Source organism: Symphalangus syndactylus, chromosome 13 (assembly GCF_028878055.3).
Source record: "Symphalangus syndactylus isolate Jambi chromosome 13, NHGRI_mSymSyn1-v2.1_pri, whole genome shotgun sequence".
NCBI lineage: Eukaryota > Metazoa > Chordata > Mammalia > Primates > Hylobatidae > Symphalangus > Symphalangus syndactylus.
Window position 1 is genome coordinate 38,124,818 of NC_072435.2, and position 22,627 is coordinate 38,147,444.

Below are 22,627 nucleotides of genomic sequence, written 5' to 3' on the forward strand. Positions count from 1 at the left end.
CCCCTAGGCTTGAGCAATCCTCTCACCTCAGCTTTCTGCCCAGCTAATTTTTTAAAGTTTTTTGTAGAGACAGGGGTCTCAGTGTTTTGCCCAGGCTGGTCTCAAACTCCTGGGCTCAATCAATCCTCCTGCCTCGGCCTCCCAAGGTGCTGGGATTGCAGACATGATCCACCACGCTCAGCAATGAGGGTTTTTTTTTTAAACCAAGATATCCATACATGTTTCTGACAAATATTTTATTTAAAATCTTTAACAACTGCATACTACGAGAGGTTATTCTGTTTTCCATTTTCATTATGACTACTTGTTTTTCTTTCTTATTCTCATTTTTTACCTAGATAATTAAAATAATTTACCATGTAGTGGCCCTGGCATGCATTTTGCTCCTTCATGCAATCACACAGCTACCTCGATGCCCCTTCTCTCTGCCATTCTGAAATTGGACCTCACTCCTTGACTCTTACTCCCCATCTGCTATGTGATAAAGTCCTGTCTGATTACATTGTCTCCAAAGCCTCTTTTATAGACTTCCATTTGCCCCTTGGTGTGTCTTGCATTTACTGTCCTCAAAATATATACTTAGAGGCCGGGTGCAGTGGCTTATGCCTGTAATCCCAGTACTTTGGGAGGCCAAGGCAGGAGGATCCCTTGAGCCTAGGAGTTTAAAACCAGCCTGCGCCACAGAGGGAGTCCCTGTCTCAAAAACAAAATTTATACGTACAAGCCCTAAACCCCAACAGGGTCATATTTGGACACGAACCTTTTAGGATATCACATAACATTTATAAATGAGGGCCCTCATAATGGGATTAGTAAGAAGAGAGAGAACTCTGTCTCTCCAGCATGTGAGGACAAAGCAAGAAGGCATCTAGCTGCAAGCCAGGAAGATAGCCTTCACTAGGAACAAAATTGCTGGCAGCAAGATTTTGGATTTTCCAAGCTCCAGAACTGTGAGAAACAAATTTATGCTGTTTAAGAAACTGAGTCCATGGTATTTTGTTATACTAGCCTGAGCTAAGTCACCCCAAGAGTCCTCACATTAACCATATACTATCATACAAGTGCTGCATTTGGATCTACCTGGAATGTCTCCAAATCTTCTACTTTTCCTCTTGGACCCATTGTGAGAATAGGTGTGCTTCATAGGAAACTGCTGGTGATAGTAGTGATAGCCTAACAACTAGGGACGAAAAGGAAACTTTTTCTTTTTCTTTCTTTTTTTTTTTTTTTTCTGAGTTGGAGTTTGTGCTCTGTTGCCTAGGCTGGAGTACAATGGCACAATCTCAACTCACTGCAACTTCTGCCTCCTGAGTTCAAGAGATTCTCCTGCCTCACTCAGCCTCCAGAGTAGCTGGGATTACAGGTGCGTGCCACCACGTCTGGATAATTTTTGTATTGTTAGAGATGGGGTTTCACCATGTTAGCCAAGCTAGTCTCGAACTCTTGACCTCAGGTGATCCACCTGCTTCGGCTTTCCAAGGTGCTAGGATTATAGGCGTGAACCACCATGCTTGGCCTCTTTTACACACATACACACACACACACACACATATTTTTCTTTTTTAAATAATAAATAGAAACTAGGTCTCACTATGTTGCCCAGGGTGGTCATAGCCCAAGATTTTGGGCTCCAGCGATCTACCCGCCTTGGCCACCCCAGTGCTGAGATTAAGGCATAAGAAACGGTGCTAGGCCAAATGAACAAAACTTAGTGGGAGGATGGGTGTGGTGGCTCACACCTGTAATCCCAGCACTTGGGAGGCTGAGGAGGGTGGATCACCTGAGCTCAGGAGTTCAAGACCAGCCTGGACAACATGGTGAAACCCCGTCTCTACTAAAAATACAAAAAATTAGCCGGGCGTGGTACTCCCATTCGCATAGTGAGAGAAAGCTTCTTTCTTAAGGATTCTACCTGCTGGAAAGCATTATATACTGCCAGCACTTGTTCAATACAAGACTGTCTGGTTTCATCTCCATGTCCTGTTTTCCCAGGCTGGAGTGCAGTGGTGGGATCATAGCTCACTGCAGAAACTCCTGGGCTCAAGGGATCCTCCTGCCATAGCCTCCCAAGTAGCTGGGAATAAAGGCACATGCCACCATGCCCGACTATTTTTGACTTTTTGTACAGATGGAGTCTCACTATATTGCCCAGGCTGTTCTTGAACTCCAAGGCTCAAGTGATCCCTGCCCCCAACCTCAGCCTCCCAAAGTGCTGAGATTACAGTCATGAACCAATACTCCCAGCCCTGAAACAGATATATTTCAAAAGGAGAACATCTAATGTTCAAGTTGGTATCTATAGAGCAGTTAACCGGAACTATCATTTAGGGTCTGTGGGATTCTAGGACACTAGGTATGAAACAAATATGAGGAAGGTCAGGGAACAAGCTGACTTAATGATTAACGCTGAAGGTGCTGCAAGATGGTTTAAGTTTTCCTCCTCCCTTCCTCCCTGATGAATTTGATAAAGTTTAAAGGGATGGTTTCACCAAGGGCCTCTTCCATTGACTGCAAGGAGGTCATCCCGCCTGGTAAATCCTCAGTAGGCCAAGCCTCTTACGTGGCCAGAATGATCCAGTCCATGAGGACATATCACCATCTGTTGTATTTTACAATTAGACCATCCAATGGGGTCAGGGTTTCCCCAGGTAGTTTGGTGAGTGTGTGTGTGTGTGTGTGTGTGTGTGTGTTGAGACAGTGTCTTGCTGAAGTGCAGTAGCCTGATCATAGCTCACAGCAGCCTCAAACTTTGAGGCTCAAGTGATCCTCCTGCCTCAGCCTCTTGACTAGCTGAGACTATAGGTACACACCACCTCTCCAGGCTAATTCTAAACAAAAATGTATGGGGATGGGAGGGTCTCACTTCACTGGTCAGGGTGATCTCCAACTTCTGTCTTCAAGTGCTCCTCCCACTTTGGCCTCCCGAAATGTTGGGATTACAGGCATGAGCCATGGCACCCGGCCTCCCAGGCTGTTGTTGAAAGGTCTTTGCAATCTCTAAGAGTTCTGCAGCAGTTTGTTCCCCGACAGTGAGAGTCTCGTCCTTTGACCCCATTTTGCAGCAGTGGTTGAGTGTTCACTTTTCTTTCCATAAGGGGGCGAGCTTGCCAGTGACCCTCATCCCCCTCCTCATCGATGACTTCTTTGTCATCAGAGCCTTCCTCTTCATAAATTCCCACGGAATCCAAGTTTTCACGTCCCAATCGGGCTTAGTTATGATAGCCACAGGCCCACACCACCTGCCACAGCACCCCCGTCCCATGGAAACCGCCTGACTCTCTTCTCCTCAAGCGTCCTGTCCCGGGAGCCCCCATCTCTGCTCTCCCGGGCTTCGGTCCCTAGAGCCGCGCTGCTGCAGAGCCCAGGGCAGCTCCCTCCACCTATCCACATCCAGCTCCAGCTCTCCACCCTCTTTCCGACCAGCCAGGCCTGGAGTTGCTGCAGTGTCATTGACTGCGGGTCCCTCAGCTGCCACCTCCACCGCGATCTGAAAGTCTTTTAAACTTTTAAGTTATCTTAGAATTCCCCCCCATTTTATTTTATTTTATTTTTATTTTTTATTTATTTTTATTTTTTTTGAGACGGAGTCTCGCTCTGTCACCCAGGCTGGAGTGCAGTGGCGCGATCTCGGCTCACTGCAAGCTCCGCCTCCCGGATTCACCCCATTCTCCTGCCTCAGCCTCTCTGAGTAGCTGGGACTACAGGCGCCCGCCACCACGCCCGGCTAATTTTTTGTATTTTTAGTGGAGACGGGGTTTCACCATGGTCTCGATCTCCTGACCTCGTGATCCGCCCGCCTCGGCCTCCCAAAGTGCTGGGATTACAAGCGTGAGCCACCGCGCCCGGCCCCCCCCCCCATTTTATACATAAACATAGGAGGAGAGCAGGGGTTTGAGGGTGTTTGTCTCATGGAACTGATCAGTGGGGTGAGAAGTAGCTGAGTAACCTGCAGGGGGCAGCAGAGCCCCAGGCCAGTGACTTCACGCTGAGGCCAGTGTGGATCCTGCAAATGAAGAGAAAGAGAGCTTCCCTGGGGGCTTCCCAGGCAGCCCGCCCTCCCCTACAAGTGGCCTCCAGCTGCTCAGAGCAGCTCCAGAAGGAGTGTGGATTCCGAGAAGCTGCAGAGCCCTGGAAAGCAGAAGACTCATGTGCAGACGCATTTGTGGGGTTCTGTCCTTTCTGGTGTTGTACCTCTGGAGCCTGGGGCTGTCTTCTGGGCAGGGTTTGGGGTTTGACACCCATGGGGTCGCTGGGGTCAGAGTTGTTTGTATATATAAAGAGAATGTGTGAAGATCAGGCTAGAGACAGAATTGTTTGGGGGCGACACCTGGATAAAGGGTTCATGAAGTTGACAGTTTATTTAGGTCAGAAGGTTAAATTAACCCCAGGTGAAAGTTTCCTGCTGGTGAAAATGAAGATCTGGAAGGAGGAAGCATTTTCACACTGTGAGGAGGGGATGGGGGTGTGTGAGCAAGGCTTGGCCATGCCTCATCCCCAATTCCGGCCCGCTCAAGGACATGTGCCTCTCCTGGTGCAGTCGTGCCTGGCCTGGTCTCGGTTCCCCTGCTGCTCTGAGGCCAGCAGACGGCTCCTATGGACACTGAGTCTGAAATTCCCTGCACACTCCTGTGACCCCGTGCAGAACGAAGGAGCGGGGAAAATCCCTTGAGTGAGGAAGACGCTAGTGTTTGTTCTCTTATATCTGTAGCAAGTCTGGCTGAAATGCAAATATCCAATAACCAGAGTACAGGAAGCACCTCGCCGTTAGAGAAGCTATGGCTAGAATCCGTCAAGTCAGTCTGGCTCTGTCGGGCCTGATACCCAAGGCTTCCGCTGTCACTCAGAAGTGAGGGGCGGGGCCTAGCATTCCATCCAATCAGAGGTGCTGGGGCAGGGCCCGGCCCATTGTTTATCCAGGCACAGAGTGGGTCGCATTCCTGTCCTCACCTTTGTCCCTGCGCAGCCGGTGGTTGGTATCCGCTGTATTCATCCCCGAGAGGGACCTGGTGCCTCTACCCAGGTTTCTGTCGCTCTGTCTCCTGCGCTATGCCCTGCTGTAGTCACAGGAGCTGTAGAGAGGACCCCAGGAAATGGTGCGTGTGCATGGCCGGTTGTCCCGAGACGGGGTAGAGGCTGCCTGGAACCGGCCGGAACCCGCTGCGGCGGGACCCGGGCCTCCCTGCGGGCGACTCCAGGGTCTGGGACCGAGTCCTCCTGGAGCTGCTCGGCCCTCGGTCTCCTCGGCCGTTGGTTGGGGCTGGGCTGGCAGCCGGGACCCCGGGTGTCCTGTCCTGTCCTGTCCCTGCGCGGCGACTGCGGCCCCGCCCCGGAGCCCTCTCTGGGCAGTTCCGCGCCCGCAGCCCCGAGTCTCCCCAGATTGTGTGGAAGCCACGGGAGGGTCATGGGGGAAATCCCGACCCGGGTGTAGGGTTCGTGCGTGGGAGGAGCAGTGGTCTGTGGGGCCCCCAGTCCCCACTTTCTCCTGTTAAAAATTAAACTGAAGTACATTAACAATTAAAGAGTTCATTTGAGCAAACAGCAATTCAGTAATGAGAAATACCCAGTCCTGGCATGTGGTTTGTCAACGGAAAAAGCCAAACAATGTAAAATAAAGAAGTTTATTCGGAGCCAAATAGGAGAGACCTTGGCCGAGGGAAACACAACCCCAAGAAGCCTATAGTGAGTGGTCCCGAGACGGCTCAAGACAGTTTGGTTTTATTCATTTCAGAGAGACAGGAGTTGCAGAGAAAATCATGAATCAGCGCCTGAAAGGTGTAAGTTCCATTGGCAGAAAGGGCGGGACTGGTGGAAGGGGGGTTAGAAGGCACAGGTGGTTGGGGGATTCTGTAGGTGGCAGTTGGTTGAGAGTGTGTATCTTTGTCTAAAGTTTGGAGGAGGTAGGAAGGAATGCTGAAGGAAGGGGGTCTGTTATCTGCCACTTGATTCCATCCCAGCCAAAAAACAGTCCTGTTTCTCGAGATTTTATGAATTCTAAGGCATGACTTACCTTGCCTTGTGTGGCCTTAGGTCTTGTTTGTAATTTGGTATCTTCTTGCCACAAGGAGTCTGTTTTTCCAGTCTGATAATGTCTGTTTTTACATTAATGTGCGTCAGTTGCTGCATCTAAACTCCTAAAGGGAGAGGGTATAAGGGGGCCTGTCTCACCTCCCATCCTGTCATACAGAGGCACTCAATTTTCAGGGTTTCTTGGGGGTTCCCTTGGCCAAGAGCCAGTCACTTCACTTAGCTGGGAAGGTACTTTATTTTTGTTTTTGTTTGAGACAGAGCCTCCTTCTGTCGCCCAGGTGGAGTGCAATGGCTGGATCTCGGCTCACAGCAGCCTTTGCCTTCTGGGTTCAAGTGATTCTCCTGCCTCAGCCTCCTGAGTAGCTGGGATTACAGACACGCACCACCATGCCCGGCTAATTTTTGTATTTTTAGTGCAGATCGGGCTTCACCATGTTGGCCAGGCTGTTCTCGAACTCCTGACCTCAAGTGATCCACCTGCCTCGGCCTCCCAGAGTGCGGGGATTACAGATGCGAGCCACCTCGCCTGGCAACAGGGTATGTTTTTAAGTTTGCAGGTTGAAGGCTGGGCTTTTATAAGGTACATGAGGAGATAAATGAGATAAATGCTTGATTGGTTGCAGAGATGCAGTTGCCTTACTTGGACTTGTCACTCCAAAATAAATTGAAAGGTTCAGATTTCAGTTGGAAGAGTTTATTCAAGCAGAAAGATAGCAATGGCCCAAACAGGAAAAACAGACTCGAGAAAAGGACTCAGTCCTCCAAAATTAGAAGTTAAGTTCTGGCTTTATATTACCAGGAAAAGAGGTCCTCATCAGACCCCAAGAGGGTTCTTGGATCTCACACAGGAAGGAATTCAAGACGAGTCGCAATGTACAGTGTGTAGAGAGTTTATTGAAAGCTACTGTGGGCCAGCATGATGGCTTAGGCCTGTAATTCAAGCACTTTGCAAGGCCAAGGCGGGAGGATCACTTGAGGTCAGGAGTTCAAGACCAGCCTGGGCAACATAGCGAAACCCCTTCTCTTCCAAAAATAACAAAAATTAGCCGGGTATGGTGGCCTGTGCCTGTAGTCGCAGGTACTCGGGAGGCTCGAGTGGGAGAATCACTTGAACCCAGGAGGCAGAAGTTGCAGCCCAGCCGAGGACTCGCCACTGCACTCCAGTGTGGGTAACAGAGTGAGACCCCATCTCAAAAAACAAAAACAAAATAAACAAGAAAGAGTTGAAGACCAACCTGGCTAACACAGCAAGACCCTGTCTCTATTTTTTTTTTTTTTTTTTTTTGAGATGGAGTCTCACTCTGTCGCCCAGGCTGGAGTGCAGGGGCGCGATCTTGGCTCACTGCAAGCTCCGCCTCCCGGGTTCACGCCATTCTCCTGCCTCAGCCTCCCAAGTAGCTGGAACTACAGGCACCCACCACCACGCTCGGCTAATTTTTTGTATTTTTAGTAGAGACAGAGTTTCACCATGTTAGCCAGGATGGTCTTGATCTCCTGACCTCATGATCCACCCGCCTTGGCCTCCCAAAGTGCTGGGATTACAGGCATGAGCCACTGTATCCAGCCCCGTCTCTATTAAAAAAAAAAAAAAGAAAAGAAAAGGAAGGAAGGTTCTCTGTTACAGAGTAGGGCGTCCTCATAAAGCAAGTGGAGGAACATACTGTCTAAGTTTTTCTTATGTAGGGATCTTGTCTATGTAAAGACTAAACTGAGCTGTGCCTACGTGTGTGTGGGCTGACAGCGTCACAAAATTTATTACTCTGTTGATTTAAAGAAAACTATCCTTTACCTTTTAGCACACAAGTGCATTAAAACATAACAATAATTATCTTGAAAGCACATACTGTTATGAGTATTGGGACATCCGGATGTTCTGTTGTTGTGGGAGTGTAAGGATACTTGCAGGTATCTTCAGGCTGTTTTCTTAACGGCAAACATTTTATGACCATGGATTGTGACTGGCAAGGAGTGTTTCTTGTTAGTCTCAAGATGGAGCTGATTGGTCTTTCTCTGGCTGCCCTAGGCACTTGCTTCCCTAACACTTATATAGGCAAAAGGCAAATAAATATAACAGGATTACATTTTCCATAGAAGGCTAATGTATGAGGTACAATAATTTAATTTTTTTTTCTTTGAGACAATGTCTTGCTCTGTGACCCAGGCTGGAGCAGTGGTGTGATCCAGGCTTACTGCAGCCTTGACCTCCCCAGCTCAAGCACCTCAGCCTCCCCAGTAGCTGAGAGTACAGTTGCCCACCAGCACACCTGGCTAATTTTTTTGTATTTTACGGAGGTGGGGTCTCAATACGTTGCTCAGGCTGGTCTCTAGCTCCTGGCCTCAAACAGTCCTTCTTCCTTGGCCTCCAAAAGTGCTGGGATTACAGACATGAGCAACTGCACGTTGATAACAACTTAATTTGTAGTGGTTTGCTTTTTTCCCCCAGAGCTTGTTTTCTTTTCTTTCTAGCTGGTTTATATTTCATTTTCAATTTAAAAAAGTGAATTTAATATTCCAGCTGAAGACAACATGGTAGCCATGAAGTCTTTGTGTGAGAAAGTTAAGAGGGAAATTAGTCTACTATAGAGATCAGTAGTAGAGAGGGGCCTGGCGGGATGGCTCACACCTGTAACCCCAGCACATTGGGAGGCCGAGGCAGGTGGATGGCTTGATCCCAGGAGTTCAAGACCAGCCTGGGCAACATAGTGAGACCCCATCTCAATTGTGAAAAATCATATTAAATTAAAAAAAAATAGTGACAAGGGAAAGGGTCTTTCCTGTTTCCCTTCAGTCATTTACAACATTTTACAAAACACTATAGGTAAGAAAGAAGGCGAATCTGTAATCAGGGAAAGGAGGGTTCCAGCTAGCCAGGTGAAAGCTGTGTGTCATGTGACTCAACCCTATGGTCACATTGCTTCAAGATGATTTAGAGATCCATCAGCTTAAATTTTTGAATTACTTTGTTGTTTTTGTTTGTTTGTTTGTTTTGAGACAGGGTCTCACTCTGTCGGCCAGGCTGGAGTACAGTGGCACGATCTCAGCTCACTGCAGCCTCTGTCTTCTGGGTTCAAGTAATTCTCTGGCCTCAGTCTTTCAAGTAGCTGGGATTACAGGTGCGTGCCACCACACTCGGCTAATTTTTCTATTTTTTTTTTTTTTGAGACAGAGTCTCGCTCTTTCGCCCAGGCCGGATTGTAGTGGCGCTGTCTAGGCTCACTGCAAGCTCCGCCTCCCAGGTTCACGCCATTCTCCTGCCTCAGCCTCTCCAGTAGCTGAGACTACAGGCGCCCCCACCACACCCGGCAAATTTTTTGTATTTTTAGTAGAGACGGAGTTTCACCGTGGTAGCCAGGATGGTCTTGATCTCCTGACCTCGTGATCCGCCCGCCTCGGCCTTCCAAAGTGCTGGAATTACAGGCATGAGCCACCGCGCCCGGCCTAATTTTTCTATTTTTAGTAAAGACAGGGTTTTACCACGTTTGCCAGGCTGGTCTCGAACTTCTGTCCTCAAGTGGTCCATCCACCTTGGCCTCCCAAAGTGGTGGGATTACAGGTGGGAGCCGTTGCACCAGGCCTGACTTACTTGTTCACACAGCCTATACAGGTAGAAAATTTCTAGTTATGTAATCAGCGGTTAATTGGTAGATTGTGCCTGATTAAGCATAAATTTCATTAAGCATAAATAAATGCATGCCAGGGCCACTACATGGTAATTTTCACGAGTTGTATTTAAATATGATTTCAGGGTCCTTAGGTAGGACCTTAGGACACTACACACAGTTCGGCCTCATTGCTTCTTATTTAAATTTTTTCACAATCTCCAAGGCAACTGGCTTCCCCTCAACATTTTCCAAATATATGGGATGCAGGATCTCAAATCCTCCACCCTCATACCACAGCCTAACTCTTTAAGGGCTTGCAGTAAAATCTGTTTCTGAACATTTCACATGAGAGGAAAGCAGAGAATAACCACTAGACATTTTCCCGAAAAAACCTTTCTGCCTCTCCTCCTTTTATCTTTCCTAGACACAGACACCTTATCAGGATGTCTTTGGGATGAGGTTCCTTTCTGGAAACTGTACAGGGTGATGTGTCTTCAGTACACCCTCCTATCTTTCCTGGTTTTGGGTTTTAGAACTGCCTGGGGCTGACTCAAGATCCCCACAACTGCCATGTCTCCTGGAGGGTCTAGTGGGTATCAGTGCCTAGGGGAGTAGGGCCTCCCGAGGGAGCAGCTGAATGAGTAATGGTGGAGGAGATGCCTGGTATACTCTTCATCTACATAACCAATTCTTGGGGTGCTCAGCTTCTCTCTCCCAACTCCACTTTCTATTAATTGGAGACACATAGACAGTCAGCCAATCGGATGTTGCTACTGAGGAAAAACAAGAGATGATTCCTGTCCTCTGGATTGTCTCAACTGTGAAGAGAGAAATATCCCAAAAGACAAGGAAAGGCCACTCCAACAAGGTTGTATTTAGCTGTCCCACAGGGAGGTGGTCACCAGAATGCAGCCGTGTAAGTCCTATATGTGAGTTAACCACATGGAGGAGGTGGAGAACTAGAAACTCTGTTCAGAGTTTGAGTAAAGTTTTCTTCTGTTATGACAACGTTAAATCCATAAAGAAAATGCATGCTAAGGTGACATAAATATAAGAACTCACTATAACAGGTAACTTAGAATTAATTAAATTATTGTATATGGAGATGATAGGTAGTAGATTGATTATTCTCCTGTAGATAACCATTTGTCCCTGCTTTTTCTGTTAAGTGTTCACCACTTGTATCATTGGCTGGCAATACCTGGTTTGTCATAGTTTCATATTACCTTAAATAGATGTCCAGACCAGGTGCAGTGGCTCACACACTTTGGGAGGCTGAGGCTGGCAGATCACCTAAGGTCAGGAGTTTGAGACCAGCCTGACCAATATAGTGAAACTCCATCTCTACTGAAAATACAGCATTAGCTGAGCGTGGCAGCACATGGCTGTAATCCCAGCTACTTGGGAGGCTGAGGCAGGAGAATCGCTTGAACCTGGGAGGTGGAGGTTGCAGTGAGCCGAGATCTCACCTTTGCCCTCCAGCCTGAGCAAGAAGAGCAAAACCTCATTTCAAAAAATAAAACTTAAAAACTAGATACCCTGGTCTCACAATTTGCTGTTTTCCATTGGTCTATCTTTCCATCTCTCTGTTAATACCATTTTCTCTTAGTGTGGAGTTCAAAGCTGCAGTGTGTAGTAGGGATAGTGCCTCGCTATCTTAGTCATCTTGGGCTGCTGTATCAAGTTACCATAGACTGGGTAGCTTAAAGAATAAACATTTGTTTCTGGCAGTTCTTGAGGTTGTGAAGTCCATGTTCAGGGAGTTGGCAGATCCAGTGTCTGGTAATGGCCCACTTCCTGGTTTGCAGATGGTCGTCTTCTTGTGTTTCTTCACATGACAGAAAAGAGAGGAAGCTGGCTGTCCTGTGTCTTCTTATAAAAACACTAATCTCATTCAGAAAGCATCTACCTTTATGCTCTCATCTAATCGTAATTAATTCCCAGAGATGTCAACTTCTAATACTATATTGGGGGTAGGTTATTAATGTGTGATTTTTTTAGAGTGATGCAAACATTCATGCCGTAACACCCTCCAACAATATTCTATAGAGCATCTTGGCTGTTCTTAGTCATTGTCTTCTATTTCAGTTGTAGTCATATTTCAGAGAGGTTACATCATAGTGCTATTTAATCTCCTTTTAAGGACATATGACATTTTTCCATTTATTTCATTTTATATTGATGTTTTTCAGTGTAGACTTTTTGCATAATAATCATTTTATATCCTTCCTGAGACTTTTTTGGACTTCAAGAAAATTAGTTTTAATAGAAATTTGTGGCCGGGTGTGGTGGCTCACGCCTCTAATCCCAACACTTTAGGAGGCCAGTGTGGATGGATAGCCTCAGTTCGGGAGTTTGAGACCAGCCTGACAATCATGGAGAAACCCCATGTCTACTAAAAATACAAAATTAGCCAGGCGTGGTGGCACAGGCCTGTAATCCCAGATACTCGGGAGGCTGAGGCAGGAGAATCGCTTGAACCCGGGAGACAGAGGTTGCAGTGAACCAAGATGGTGTCATTGTGCTCCAGCCCAGGCAACAAGAGCAAAACTTTGTCTCAAAAAAAAAAAGAAAGAAAGAAAGAAATTAGTCCAGCCTGGGTAACGTGGCAAACCTTTTCTATACAAAAACATACCTGGTCATTGTGATGTGTGCCTGTAGTCCCAGCTACTCAGGAGGCTGAGGTAGAAGGATCTGTTGAGCCTAAGAGTTCGAGGCTTCAGTGAGCTATGATTGCACCACTACACTCCAGCCTGGGCAACATAGTGAGCCTGAGACCCTGTTTCAAAAAAAAAAAAAAAGGGAAGAAAAGAAAAAAGAAAAAAATTTAGTTTCAATAGAGTATGCTGTCTTTTAAAAATTACATTCAACAGGTTGTTGCTGATAATTGAAATTCACTGAGATTTATTTCTGTATAAAGTGTGCATTCTAGAAACTTAGTAAAAATATTACATATGCACAAAATACATAAAAGAATTGCACAATGAATCAAAATATTGACGGAGCCAGTATTGGGAATAAGATAATTGCCTTACTTTTTATACTCTCACAACCTGGGTATGCATCCCCTCAGTATATTCTATTTTTGCACATTTTTTATGCAAATGATAACCAATATGTGATATTTTATATCAGATTTTAACTCAGTTATGAACCTTACATGGAATGATAGTTCATTCACTTTCTTATTTTGTTGATTTTATTATTTAGAACAGTGGTTATTTGCCCAAAACATTGAGCAGATAATCCACAGAGTTCCCACATTTTTCTTCCAAGCTCATAGTTCCCCCTGTTTTAAACATCTTGGCTGGCCAGGTGCTGTGCCTCATACCTGTAATCCTACCACTTAGGGAGGCTGAAGCAGGAGGATAGCTTGAACTCCATTGTCGGAGGCCAGCCTAGGCAACATAGCAAGACCCTGTTTCAAAAAAAAAAAAATTGTTTTAAACCAAACAAACCATATTGACTGTGTGTAGTGTATCCTACAATTGATGCAAGAATATATTACATGTGAACACGATGAAAATTGAAGAAACCAACATTATTATTACCTAAAGTCCATCTTTTACATTAAACTTCACTCTTTGTGTTCTGTGGTTTAAGACAACTACATGTGTCATGTATCCACCATCACAGTCTTACACAGACGTGTTTCACAGGCCTCAAAATCCCCTGTGCTCCTCCTAATTACATGTCTCCCCTCCCTCTTTTGCCATCCCTATGTATCCCTGGGAGCAAATGGTGATGTTCCTGCCTCTAGTGTTTTGCGTTTTCCAGAATGTCACATATTTGGAATGATGCTGTAAGTGGCCATTTCAGACTTGCTTCTTTCATGTAAAAACATGCATTGAAGGTCTCTCGATAACTTTGTTGCTTGACAACTCATTTATTTTTTATTTTTATTTATCTAAAAAAATTTTTTTTTTGTGAGAGACAGGGTCTCAAACTCATCAGCTCAGGTGATCCTCCCGCCTCAGCTTCCCAAAGTGCCTGAATTCCACTTGTGAGCCACGATGTCCGGCCACTCATTTTCTTTCATCACTGAGTAACATTCTATTGTACGGATGTTACCATAGTTTGTTTCTTTATTCACCTATTGAAAGGCTCATCCTGAGCCTGGTGTGATGCCTCATCCCTGAATTCGCAGCACATGGGAGACCGAAGTGAGAAGATTGCTTGAGGCCAGGAGTTGGAGACCAGACTGGTAGATACAGTGAGAAACCTCGTTAATGTTTGTTTGTTTGTTTGTTTGTTTTTAAAGACTCACCTTGTTTGATTCTAATTTTTGGCGGTTATGAGTAAGGCTGGTAAAAATGTTTCTGGGAGGACTTTTGTGTGGACATCAGTTTTCAGTTCATTTGAGTCAATATGTAGGATTGAGACTACTGAATCAGTAAGACCGTGCTATTTTCTTCAGACCTCCGCAGACTGTCTTCCAAATTGGCTGTAGAATTTTCCATTCACATCCCTAGTGAAGGAGAGTTCACTGGCTCCAGCATTTGGAAGTGTCAGTGTTTGGGATTTAGGCCACTCCACCAGGTGTTTGCTGGTGCCTCATTGTTTTCTTTTTCTTTTGGAGACGGAGTTTTGTGTCTAGTTCTTGTTGCTCGGGCTGGAGTGCAATGGCATGATCTCAGCTCACTACAGCCTCTGCCTCCCGGGTTCAAGCAATTCTCTTGACTCAGGCTCCCAAGTAGCTGGGATTACAGGCGTGGGCCTCCACTCCCAGCAAATTTTTGTATTATTAGTAGAGACGAGATTTTACCATGTCGGCCAGGGTGGTCTCAAACTCCTGACCTCAGGTGATCCACCCGCCTTGGCCTCCCAAAATGCTCGATTATAGGTGTGAGCCACTGCCCCTGGCCTGTTTTCATTTACTCTTTAATAACATATAATGTTGAGCTTCCCGTCATATGTTTGTTTGACATGATTACATTCTTTAGGGGGAGGTATAGTTGGAAATATTTTGCCTATTTTTGTTTTTTTGAGATGGAATCTGGCACTGTCACCCAGGCTGGAGTGCAGGGACACTCCTGCCCTTGGTGATCCACTCGCCTCAGCCTCCCTAAGTGCTGAGATTACAGGCATGGGCCACTACAGCCAGCCTTTTGCTTCTTTTTTGATTGGTTGATTTTTTTCTTATAGAATTTTGAGTTCTTCATACCATTTGGGTACCAGTCCTTGATCAGATAGGTGTCCTGCAAATATTTGTCCCAGTCTGCTGTCTGTCTTTTTATTCTGTTTTTTCCAAAACAGTTTTATTTTGAATGAAGTCCAATTTGTTGATTTTCTCATTCACAGATCATGCTTTTTGTGTTGTATGTGAAACCTTATTGCTAAATCCAAGGTCGTCTTGGTTTTCACAAGTGTTACGTTCTAGAAGTTGTGAGTTTTGCATTTTCCATTTAAGTAAATGATTCATTAAAAGGTAGTTTTATAAAAGGTGAAGTTCTGTGTCTAGTTCATTTCTTTGCATTTACTAATCCAGGTGTTTTAGTACCATTTGTTTTGTGCCACCATGCCTGACTAATGTTTTGTTTTATTATAGAGACGGGGTCTCCCTATGTTGCCCAGGCTGGTCTCAAACTGCTAGGCTCAAATGATCTGTCCACCTTGGCCTCTGGTTTTACGTTTTTAATACATGTCTTTATAGTCGATTTTTCTATGTTCCTAGTACCTCTCTTATCTTATGGAATCTTCTCTGGTATATTTAGTTTATTGAGTGTTTTTAATCATGAGGAAATATTAACCCATTTATGCTGGAGGTTTCAACTTTTTGAATTGCAGACATGTGAAAAATCAGACTTTGGCGATGACCTTGAGCAGTAGGATATAAATAATTCCCACATGCTTAGCGTTCCAAAAATAGAACACTAGGCATAAATAGGTTAAGGCTTGTCACATGCCTTTTCTCCCTCTATTAGGACATTCCTCTGGTTTTTTGTGTTTTGTTTTGAGATGGAGTCTCACTCTGTCACCCAGGCTGGAGTGCAATGGCACGATCTCGGCTCACTGCAACCTCCGCCTCCCAGGTTCAAACGATTCTCCCACCTCAGCCTCCCAAGTAACTAGGACTACAGGCACACGCCACCACACCTAGCTAATTTTTGTATTTTTAGTAGAGATGGAGTTACACCATGTTGGCCAGGCTGATCTCAAACTGCTGACCTCAAGTGATACACTTGCCTCGGCCTCCCAAAATGTTGGGATTACAGGCATGAGCCACAAAACCTGGCTGCTACCGTGATTGATTTTCATTACTTACTGTGAAACAAAACTTAAAACCTATCAGCTTAGGGAATTTTACATGTACAGTTGAGATGGTTGGAGAAATCTGCATAAGTTCTCTAAGATGAATTCTATTGTATTCTGCCTTTTGCAATTATCCTGATGTTTCTTGCATGTCATAGTATGGGCCAAGATGTTCTTTTCTTTTTTTTTTTTTCGTTGAGACGGAGTTTTACTCTTGTTGCCCAGGCTGGAGTGCAATGGTGGAATCTTGGCTCACTGCAACCTCCGCCTCCGGGGTTCAAGCAATTCTCCTGCATCAGTCTCCCGAGTAGCTGAGATTAAAGGCATGTGCCACCACGCCTGGCAAATTGTGTATTTTTAGTAAAGATGGGGTTTCTCCATGTTGGTCAGCCTGGTCTCGAACTCCCAACCTCAGGTGATTTCCGCCCCAGTCCCATCCCCCAAAGTTCTGAGATTACAGGTGTGAGCCACTGCGCCTGGCCAAGATGTTATTGATTTTTTTTTATATTTTATTATTATTATTTTTTGAGACGGAGTCTTGCTCTGTCGCCCAGGCTAGTGGCACTAGTGCAGTGGCACAATCTCAGCTTACTGCAATCTCTGCCTCCCGGGTTCAAGTGATTCTCCTGCCTCATCCTCCTGAGTAGCTGGGATTACAGGACCCCGCCACCACACCCGGCTAATTGTTGTATTTTTTAGAAGAGATGGGGTTTCACCATCTTGGCCAGGCTGGTCTCGAATTCCTGACCTCATGATCCACCCGCCTGCACTTCCCAAAGTGCTGAGATTACAGGCGTGAGCCACTGCCCCAACCAAGATGTTATTTTCTTTTTTTGAGGCGGAGTCTTGCTCTGTCGCCCAGGCTGGAGTGCAGTGGCACAATCTCGGCTCACTGCAAGCTCTGCTTCCTGGGTTTACGCCATTCTCCTACCTCAGCCTCCCAAGTAGCTGAGACTACAGGCGCCCACCACCACGCCCAGCTAATTTTTTGTATTTTTAGTAGAGACGAGGTTTCACCATGGTCTCGATCTCCTGAACTCGTGATCCGCCCGCCTCAGCCACCAAAGTGCTAGGATTACAGGTGTGGCCTTTAAGATGTTATTTTCTAAGACTAAATAATATCCCATTGTATGTGTATGCTTACCACATTTTGTTTATCCATTCAGTCATCAGTGGATATGTGGGTGGCTGCACTGCTCATTACTGCCACCCCAGGAAGGTCGTATAGTGGTTAAATCTATGCTTATTACACCTGGACATCTCTTAGGAGTTTCTTGTTTGCCCTCTTGTGTACTTACAGTGCCAAGTTTTTCTTAGGAATGTCCCATCTGCCCTTGTTATCAACATCTACCTAGCTACATTCTGACAGGATAACTGCAAAGTGAATGATTCCTGGGCATCATAATGGATGTTGCTACCTAGGTGTCTCCCCTCCTCTCTGCTTATGTCTAGCGTGCCTGTTTTGGGTGGTCCCTGGGGGTGTGGGATTTCCCAGGGGCTCCCCCTCCTGCTCTTGGGTAGCTATCTGCCTTCTCTAACAATGTCATCAAAGATTACACTTTGGGAACAGGCATTTTCAAGGATACACAGCCTCAGGACTGCTAATGTTAACATTTTTCTGCATATTAATTCATAGGACTCTATTATGACAGGTGCTACAGACCCACAGTTCAAAGAGACATTAGGGACAGCCCAGGCAGCTCCCTTTTCTCCCTAGATTCAGTGAATGCACACATTTTCCCAACCTACTGTTGCTTTATCCCTTGTTCAGTTCTAGCATCACAATTGCTTTATGAACTAGCCAAGCATGGTGGCACATGCTTGTGGTCTCAGCTACTCAGGAGATTGAGTCATAAGAATTGCATGAACTCAGGAGGAAGAGGTTGTAGTGAGCCAATATCATGCCACTACACTCCAGCCTGGGCAGCAGAACGAGACTCTGTCTCAAAAAAAAAAAAAAAATTGCTGGCCGGGCACAGTGGCTCATGCCTGTAATTTCAGCACTTTGGGAGGCCGAGGCGGGCGGATCACCTGAGATCGGGAGATCAAGGCCAGCCTGACCAACATGGAGAAACCCTGTCTCTACTAAAAATACAAAATTAGCCAGGTGTGGTGGTGCATGCCTGTAATCCCAGCTACTTGGGAGGCTGAGGCAGGAGAATCTCTTGAACTCCGGTTGTGAGCCAAGATCACATCATTACACTCCACCCTGGGCAACAAGTTATTGTTTTGAAAATCCATCTCAAAACAACAACAACAAAAATGCTTTATGGAAGAAAGTATAGAAAGAGAGAAAGGGATGTGATGACCAAAGCAGGGAATAAGTGTTTGGAGTCCACGGCAACTTCTTGGGAGTAGAGTCTAGGCCCCCAGTGCTGTCACTCTCACCCATCCTCCTCTACACATGTGAGATGTTTCAGGACCCAGTGGCCTTTGAGGATGTGGCTGTGAACTTCACCCAGGAGGAATGGGCTTTGCTGGATATTTCCCAGAGGAAACTACAGGGAAGTGATGCTGGAAACTTTCAGGAACCTGACCTCTATAGGTAAGGATGACAATATTCCTCCCCTCAGTCCATTAGTGAACCAGTGTTTCTAGCTCATGAGTGCTGTTGAGTCGTTTGGAACATAGACAGGAAATACTTTGATGAATAAATGCGGCATGGCTGCAGTAAATCAGAGACATAGAATCTAATAATTTTTTCACAGTTTTATACTGCTTCAGGACTATTTTTCTGTGTCTGTATTTTAGGGAAAAAGTGGAAAGACCAGAACATTGAATATGAGTACCAAAACCCCAGGAGAAACTTCAGGTAACTGGCACTTACCTAGAGAGAAAGCAGTGTCTCTCTAGATGATTTTAGTATATGATAATATGTTGAAGAGAAGGAAAACAAAGAACTAAGTCCAGCATCAAATTCATTTCTCCTTAGAATATTTTCTCAAAATCATATATTTACATGTGACTAAGTCTGAGGGCTCACTCCTGTAATCCCAATCCTTTGAGAAGTGGAGATAGGAGGATAGCTTGAGGCCAGCAGTTCAAAAACAGCCTGGGCAACATAATGAGACCACAAATCAACAACAGCAAAAAATTAGCTGATCATTGTGGTCTGTAGTCCCAGCTACTCAGGAGGCTGAGGCAGAAGGATCACTTGAGCCCCCAGGAGTTAAAGGCTGCAGTAAGCAATGATGATATCACTGCCCTCCAGGATGGTCACAGGACGAGACCCTGACTCAAAAGAAAAATCACATAGAGTATTTAGTATTTGTAAAATAGTTTACATGGGAATAGTATTAAGCCCCTTATGAATATTTTTTTAAACAATAGGTATGACTATGTCACCTTGTAGAACATGTCGTCCATTTACCTTCAAACAATTCAGCCAGGGCAGAAAGCCTACACTTTGATGGACCATGTTAAAAATGCAAGTGCAATACTTGTTGATTAATATAAAATTACTCATAAACCCTTCATAATGTGCTTCTCACTTTTGACAGGAGTATCATAGAAGGGAATGTCAATGAAATTAAAGAAGACAGACATTGTGGAGAAACTTTTACCCAGGTTCTAGATGACAGGCTGAACTTCCAGAAGAAGAAAGCTTCTCCTGAAGTAAAATCATGTGACAGCTTTGTGTGTGCAGAAGTTGGCATAGGTGACTCATCTTTTAATATGAACATCAGAGGTGACACTGGACACAAGGCATGTGAATATCAGGACTATGCACCAAAGCCATATAAGTGTCAACAACCTAAGAGAGCCTTCACATATCGCCCCTCCTTTAGAACACAAGAAAGGAATCACACCGGAGAGAACCCCTATGCTTGTAAAGAATGTGGAAAAACCTTTATTTCCCATTCAGGCATTCGAAGACACATGGTAATGCACAGTGAGGATGGACCTTATAAATATAAGTTTTGTGGGAAAGCCTTCCATTGTCTCAGATTGTATCTTATCCATGAAAGAACTCACACTGGAGAGAAACCGTATGAATGTAAACAATGTGGTAAATCCTTTAGTTATTCTGCTACCCTTGGAATACATGAAAGAACTCACACTGGAGAAAAGCCTTATGAGTTTCAGCAATGTGGGAAAGCATTCCATAGTTCCAGTTCCTTTCAAGCACATAAAAGAACCCACACTGGGACAAAGCCATATGAATGTAAACAATGTGGCAAATCCTTCAATTGGTGTCATTCCTTTCAAATACATGAAAGAACTCACAGTGGGGAGAAGCCCTATGAATGTAGCAAATGTAATAAAGCATTCCATAGTCACAGATCCTATCTTAGACATAAAAGGAGTCACAGGGGAGAGAAGCCTTATCAATGTAAGGAATGTAGAAAAGCATTCACGTATCCCAGTTCCCTTCGTAGACATGAAAGGACCCACTCTGCGAAAAAACCTTATGAATGTAAGCAGTGTGGGAAAGCATTATCTTATCTTATAAGTTTTCAAACACACCTAAGAATGCACTCTGGAGAAAGACCTTATAAATGTAAGATATGTGGGAAAGGCTTTTATTCCGCCAAGTCATTTTGAAGACATGAAAAAACTCACAGTGGAGAGAAACCCTATAAATGCAAGCAATGTGGTAAAGCCTTCAATCGTTCCAGTTCCTTTCAATATCATGAAAGGACTCACACTGGAGAGAAACTCTATGAGTGTAAGCAATGTGGGAAAGCCTTCAGATGTGCCCCACACCTTCGAAGGCATGGTAGGACTCACACTGGAGAGAAACCCTATGAGTGTAAGGAATGTGGGAAAGCCTTCAGATCTGCCTCACACCTTCGAATTCATGAAAGGACACAAACACACATAAGAATACACTCTGGAGAAAGACCTTATAAATGTAAGACATGTGGGAAAGGCTTTTATTCTCCCAAGGCATTTCAAAGACATGAAAAAACTCACACTGGAGAGAAACCCTATGAATGCAAGCAATGTGGTAAAGCCTTCAGTAGTTCCAGTTCCTTTCAGTACCATGAAAGGACTCACACTGGAGATAAACCCTATGAGTGTAAGCAATGTGGGAAAGCCTTCAGATCTGCCTCAATCCTTCGAATGCATCCTGGGACTCACCCTGAAGAGAAACCCTATGAGTGTAAGCAATGTGGGAAAGCCTTCAGATCTGCCCCACACCTTCGAGTGCATGGTAGGACTCACACTGGAGAGAAGCCCTATGAGTGTAAAGAATGTGGGAAAGCCTTCAGATCTGCCAAGAACCTTCGAATTCATGAAAGGACACAAACACACATAAGAATGCACTCTATAGAAAGACCTTATAAATGTAAGATATGTGGGAAATGCTTTTATTCTGCCAAGTCATTTCAAATGCCTGAAAAATCTTACACTGGAGAGAAACCCTATGAGTGTAAGCAATGTGGGAAAGCCTTTGTTTCTTTCACTTCTTTTTGATATCATAAAAGGACTCACACTGGAGAGAAACCCTATGAGTGTAAGCAATGTGGAAAAGCCTTCAGATCTACCTCACACCTTCGAAAGCATGGTAGGACTCACACTGGATAGAAACCGAGGCAGGCCAAAGCAGGTGAATCACCTGAGGTCAGGAGTTCGAGACCGGCCTGACCAATATGATGAAACCCGTCTCTACTAAAAATACAAAAATTGGCCAGGTGTGGTGGCGTGCTCCTGTAATCCTAGCTAGTTGGGAGGCTGGCACAGGAGAATCACTTGAATCAGGGGGGCAGAGGTTGCAGTGAGCCGAGATCGCGCCATTGCACTCCAGCCTGGCCAACAGGAGCAAAACTCCCTCTCAAAAAAAAAAAAAAAAAAAAAGACTTGGCCTTGTGGTGAGGAGATGTCAGCTCTAGACTCCTGGACCTGTTTTTGCCTTACTTATTCTCTAAAGACTAAAATATTTCCTAAAATTTATGGGCGCTGTTTACCAGAACGTGCCTTAGTTAAAACATAGACATTCATTTATGCCTTATAAAGCTATTTTTTTTCAGGTTGGTTTAGTGAGTCACAGAAAGCTAATAAATTTGTGTAATTGTCTAAATACAGCCTTTTCTTTCTCTGATAATGTGCTGTTGATACTAACTTTTCAACAGCCTGCTTATTTCAGCCGTGTAAAGTTAATGGCAACATGGAAAAGTCACTTTTATATGTTATGCAATGGCATGGAAAAATTCATTTTCATTAAGGTTCCAATGAAGCTGCTCTTCAGAAACGCTTATTTAAAACTCCCTAAGGTCAAAGTCCAGGCATCACAGGATGCAGCATCAATCACTGACCAAACCCTGTCTGTGTGTGGAGATGACATACCCAGTCTAAGATAATGTATCCACATCAGTGAAGGGTGGAATCATTGTCAGATCACACAGAGTGACTCACAGCAGGGAAGACAGGGCAGTGACAGGTGGGTGCACCTGGCCAGGCACAGTGGCTCACACCTGTAATCTTAGCACTTTGGGAGGCTGAGGAGGGTGGATCACTTGAGGTCAGGAGTTCAAGACCAGCCTGGCCAACATGGTGAAACCTTATCTCTACGAAAAATAGAAAAATTAGCTGGGCATCATGGTGTATCCATGTAATCCCAGATACTCAGGAGGCTGAGGCAGGAGAATCGCTTGAGCCTGGGAGGCAGTTGTTATGCTGAACTGAGATCACACCATTGCACTCTCCAACCTAGTCTACAGAGCGATACTCTGTCTCAAAATGAAAAAAAACAAGAGTTGGGTGCCCCTGAATCCAACCCCTGCCTTATCCTCCCTTGAAGG

General features: G+C 45.1%; 1 protein-coding gene across 1 annotated transcript; it reads left to right on the top strand.

Moving 5' to 3' along the window:
- Window positions 1-5,089: 5,089 nt before the first annotated feature.
- LOC129460879 (zinc finger protein 69-like) lies at window positions 5,090-21,478 on the top strand. Its single transcript, XM_055239369.2, is given in 6 exon segments — window positions 5,090-5,774; window positions 18,302-18,381; window positions 18,383-18,426; window positions 18,633-18,693; window positions 19,382-19,926; window positions 20,095-21,478. Coding segments are annotated over 6 exon segments (2,070 nt in total). The 5' UTR covers window positions 5,090-5,753; the 3' UTR covers window positions 21,414-21,478.
- The last annotated feature ends 1,149 nt before the right edge of the window (window positions 21,479-22,627 follow it).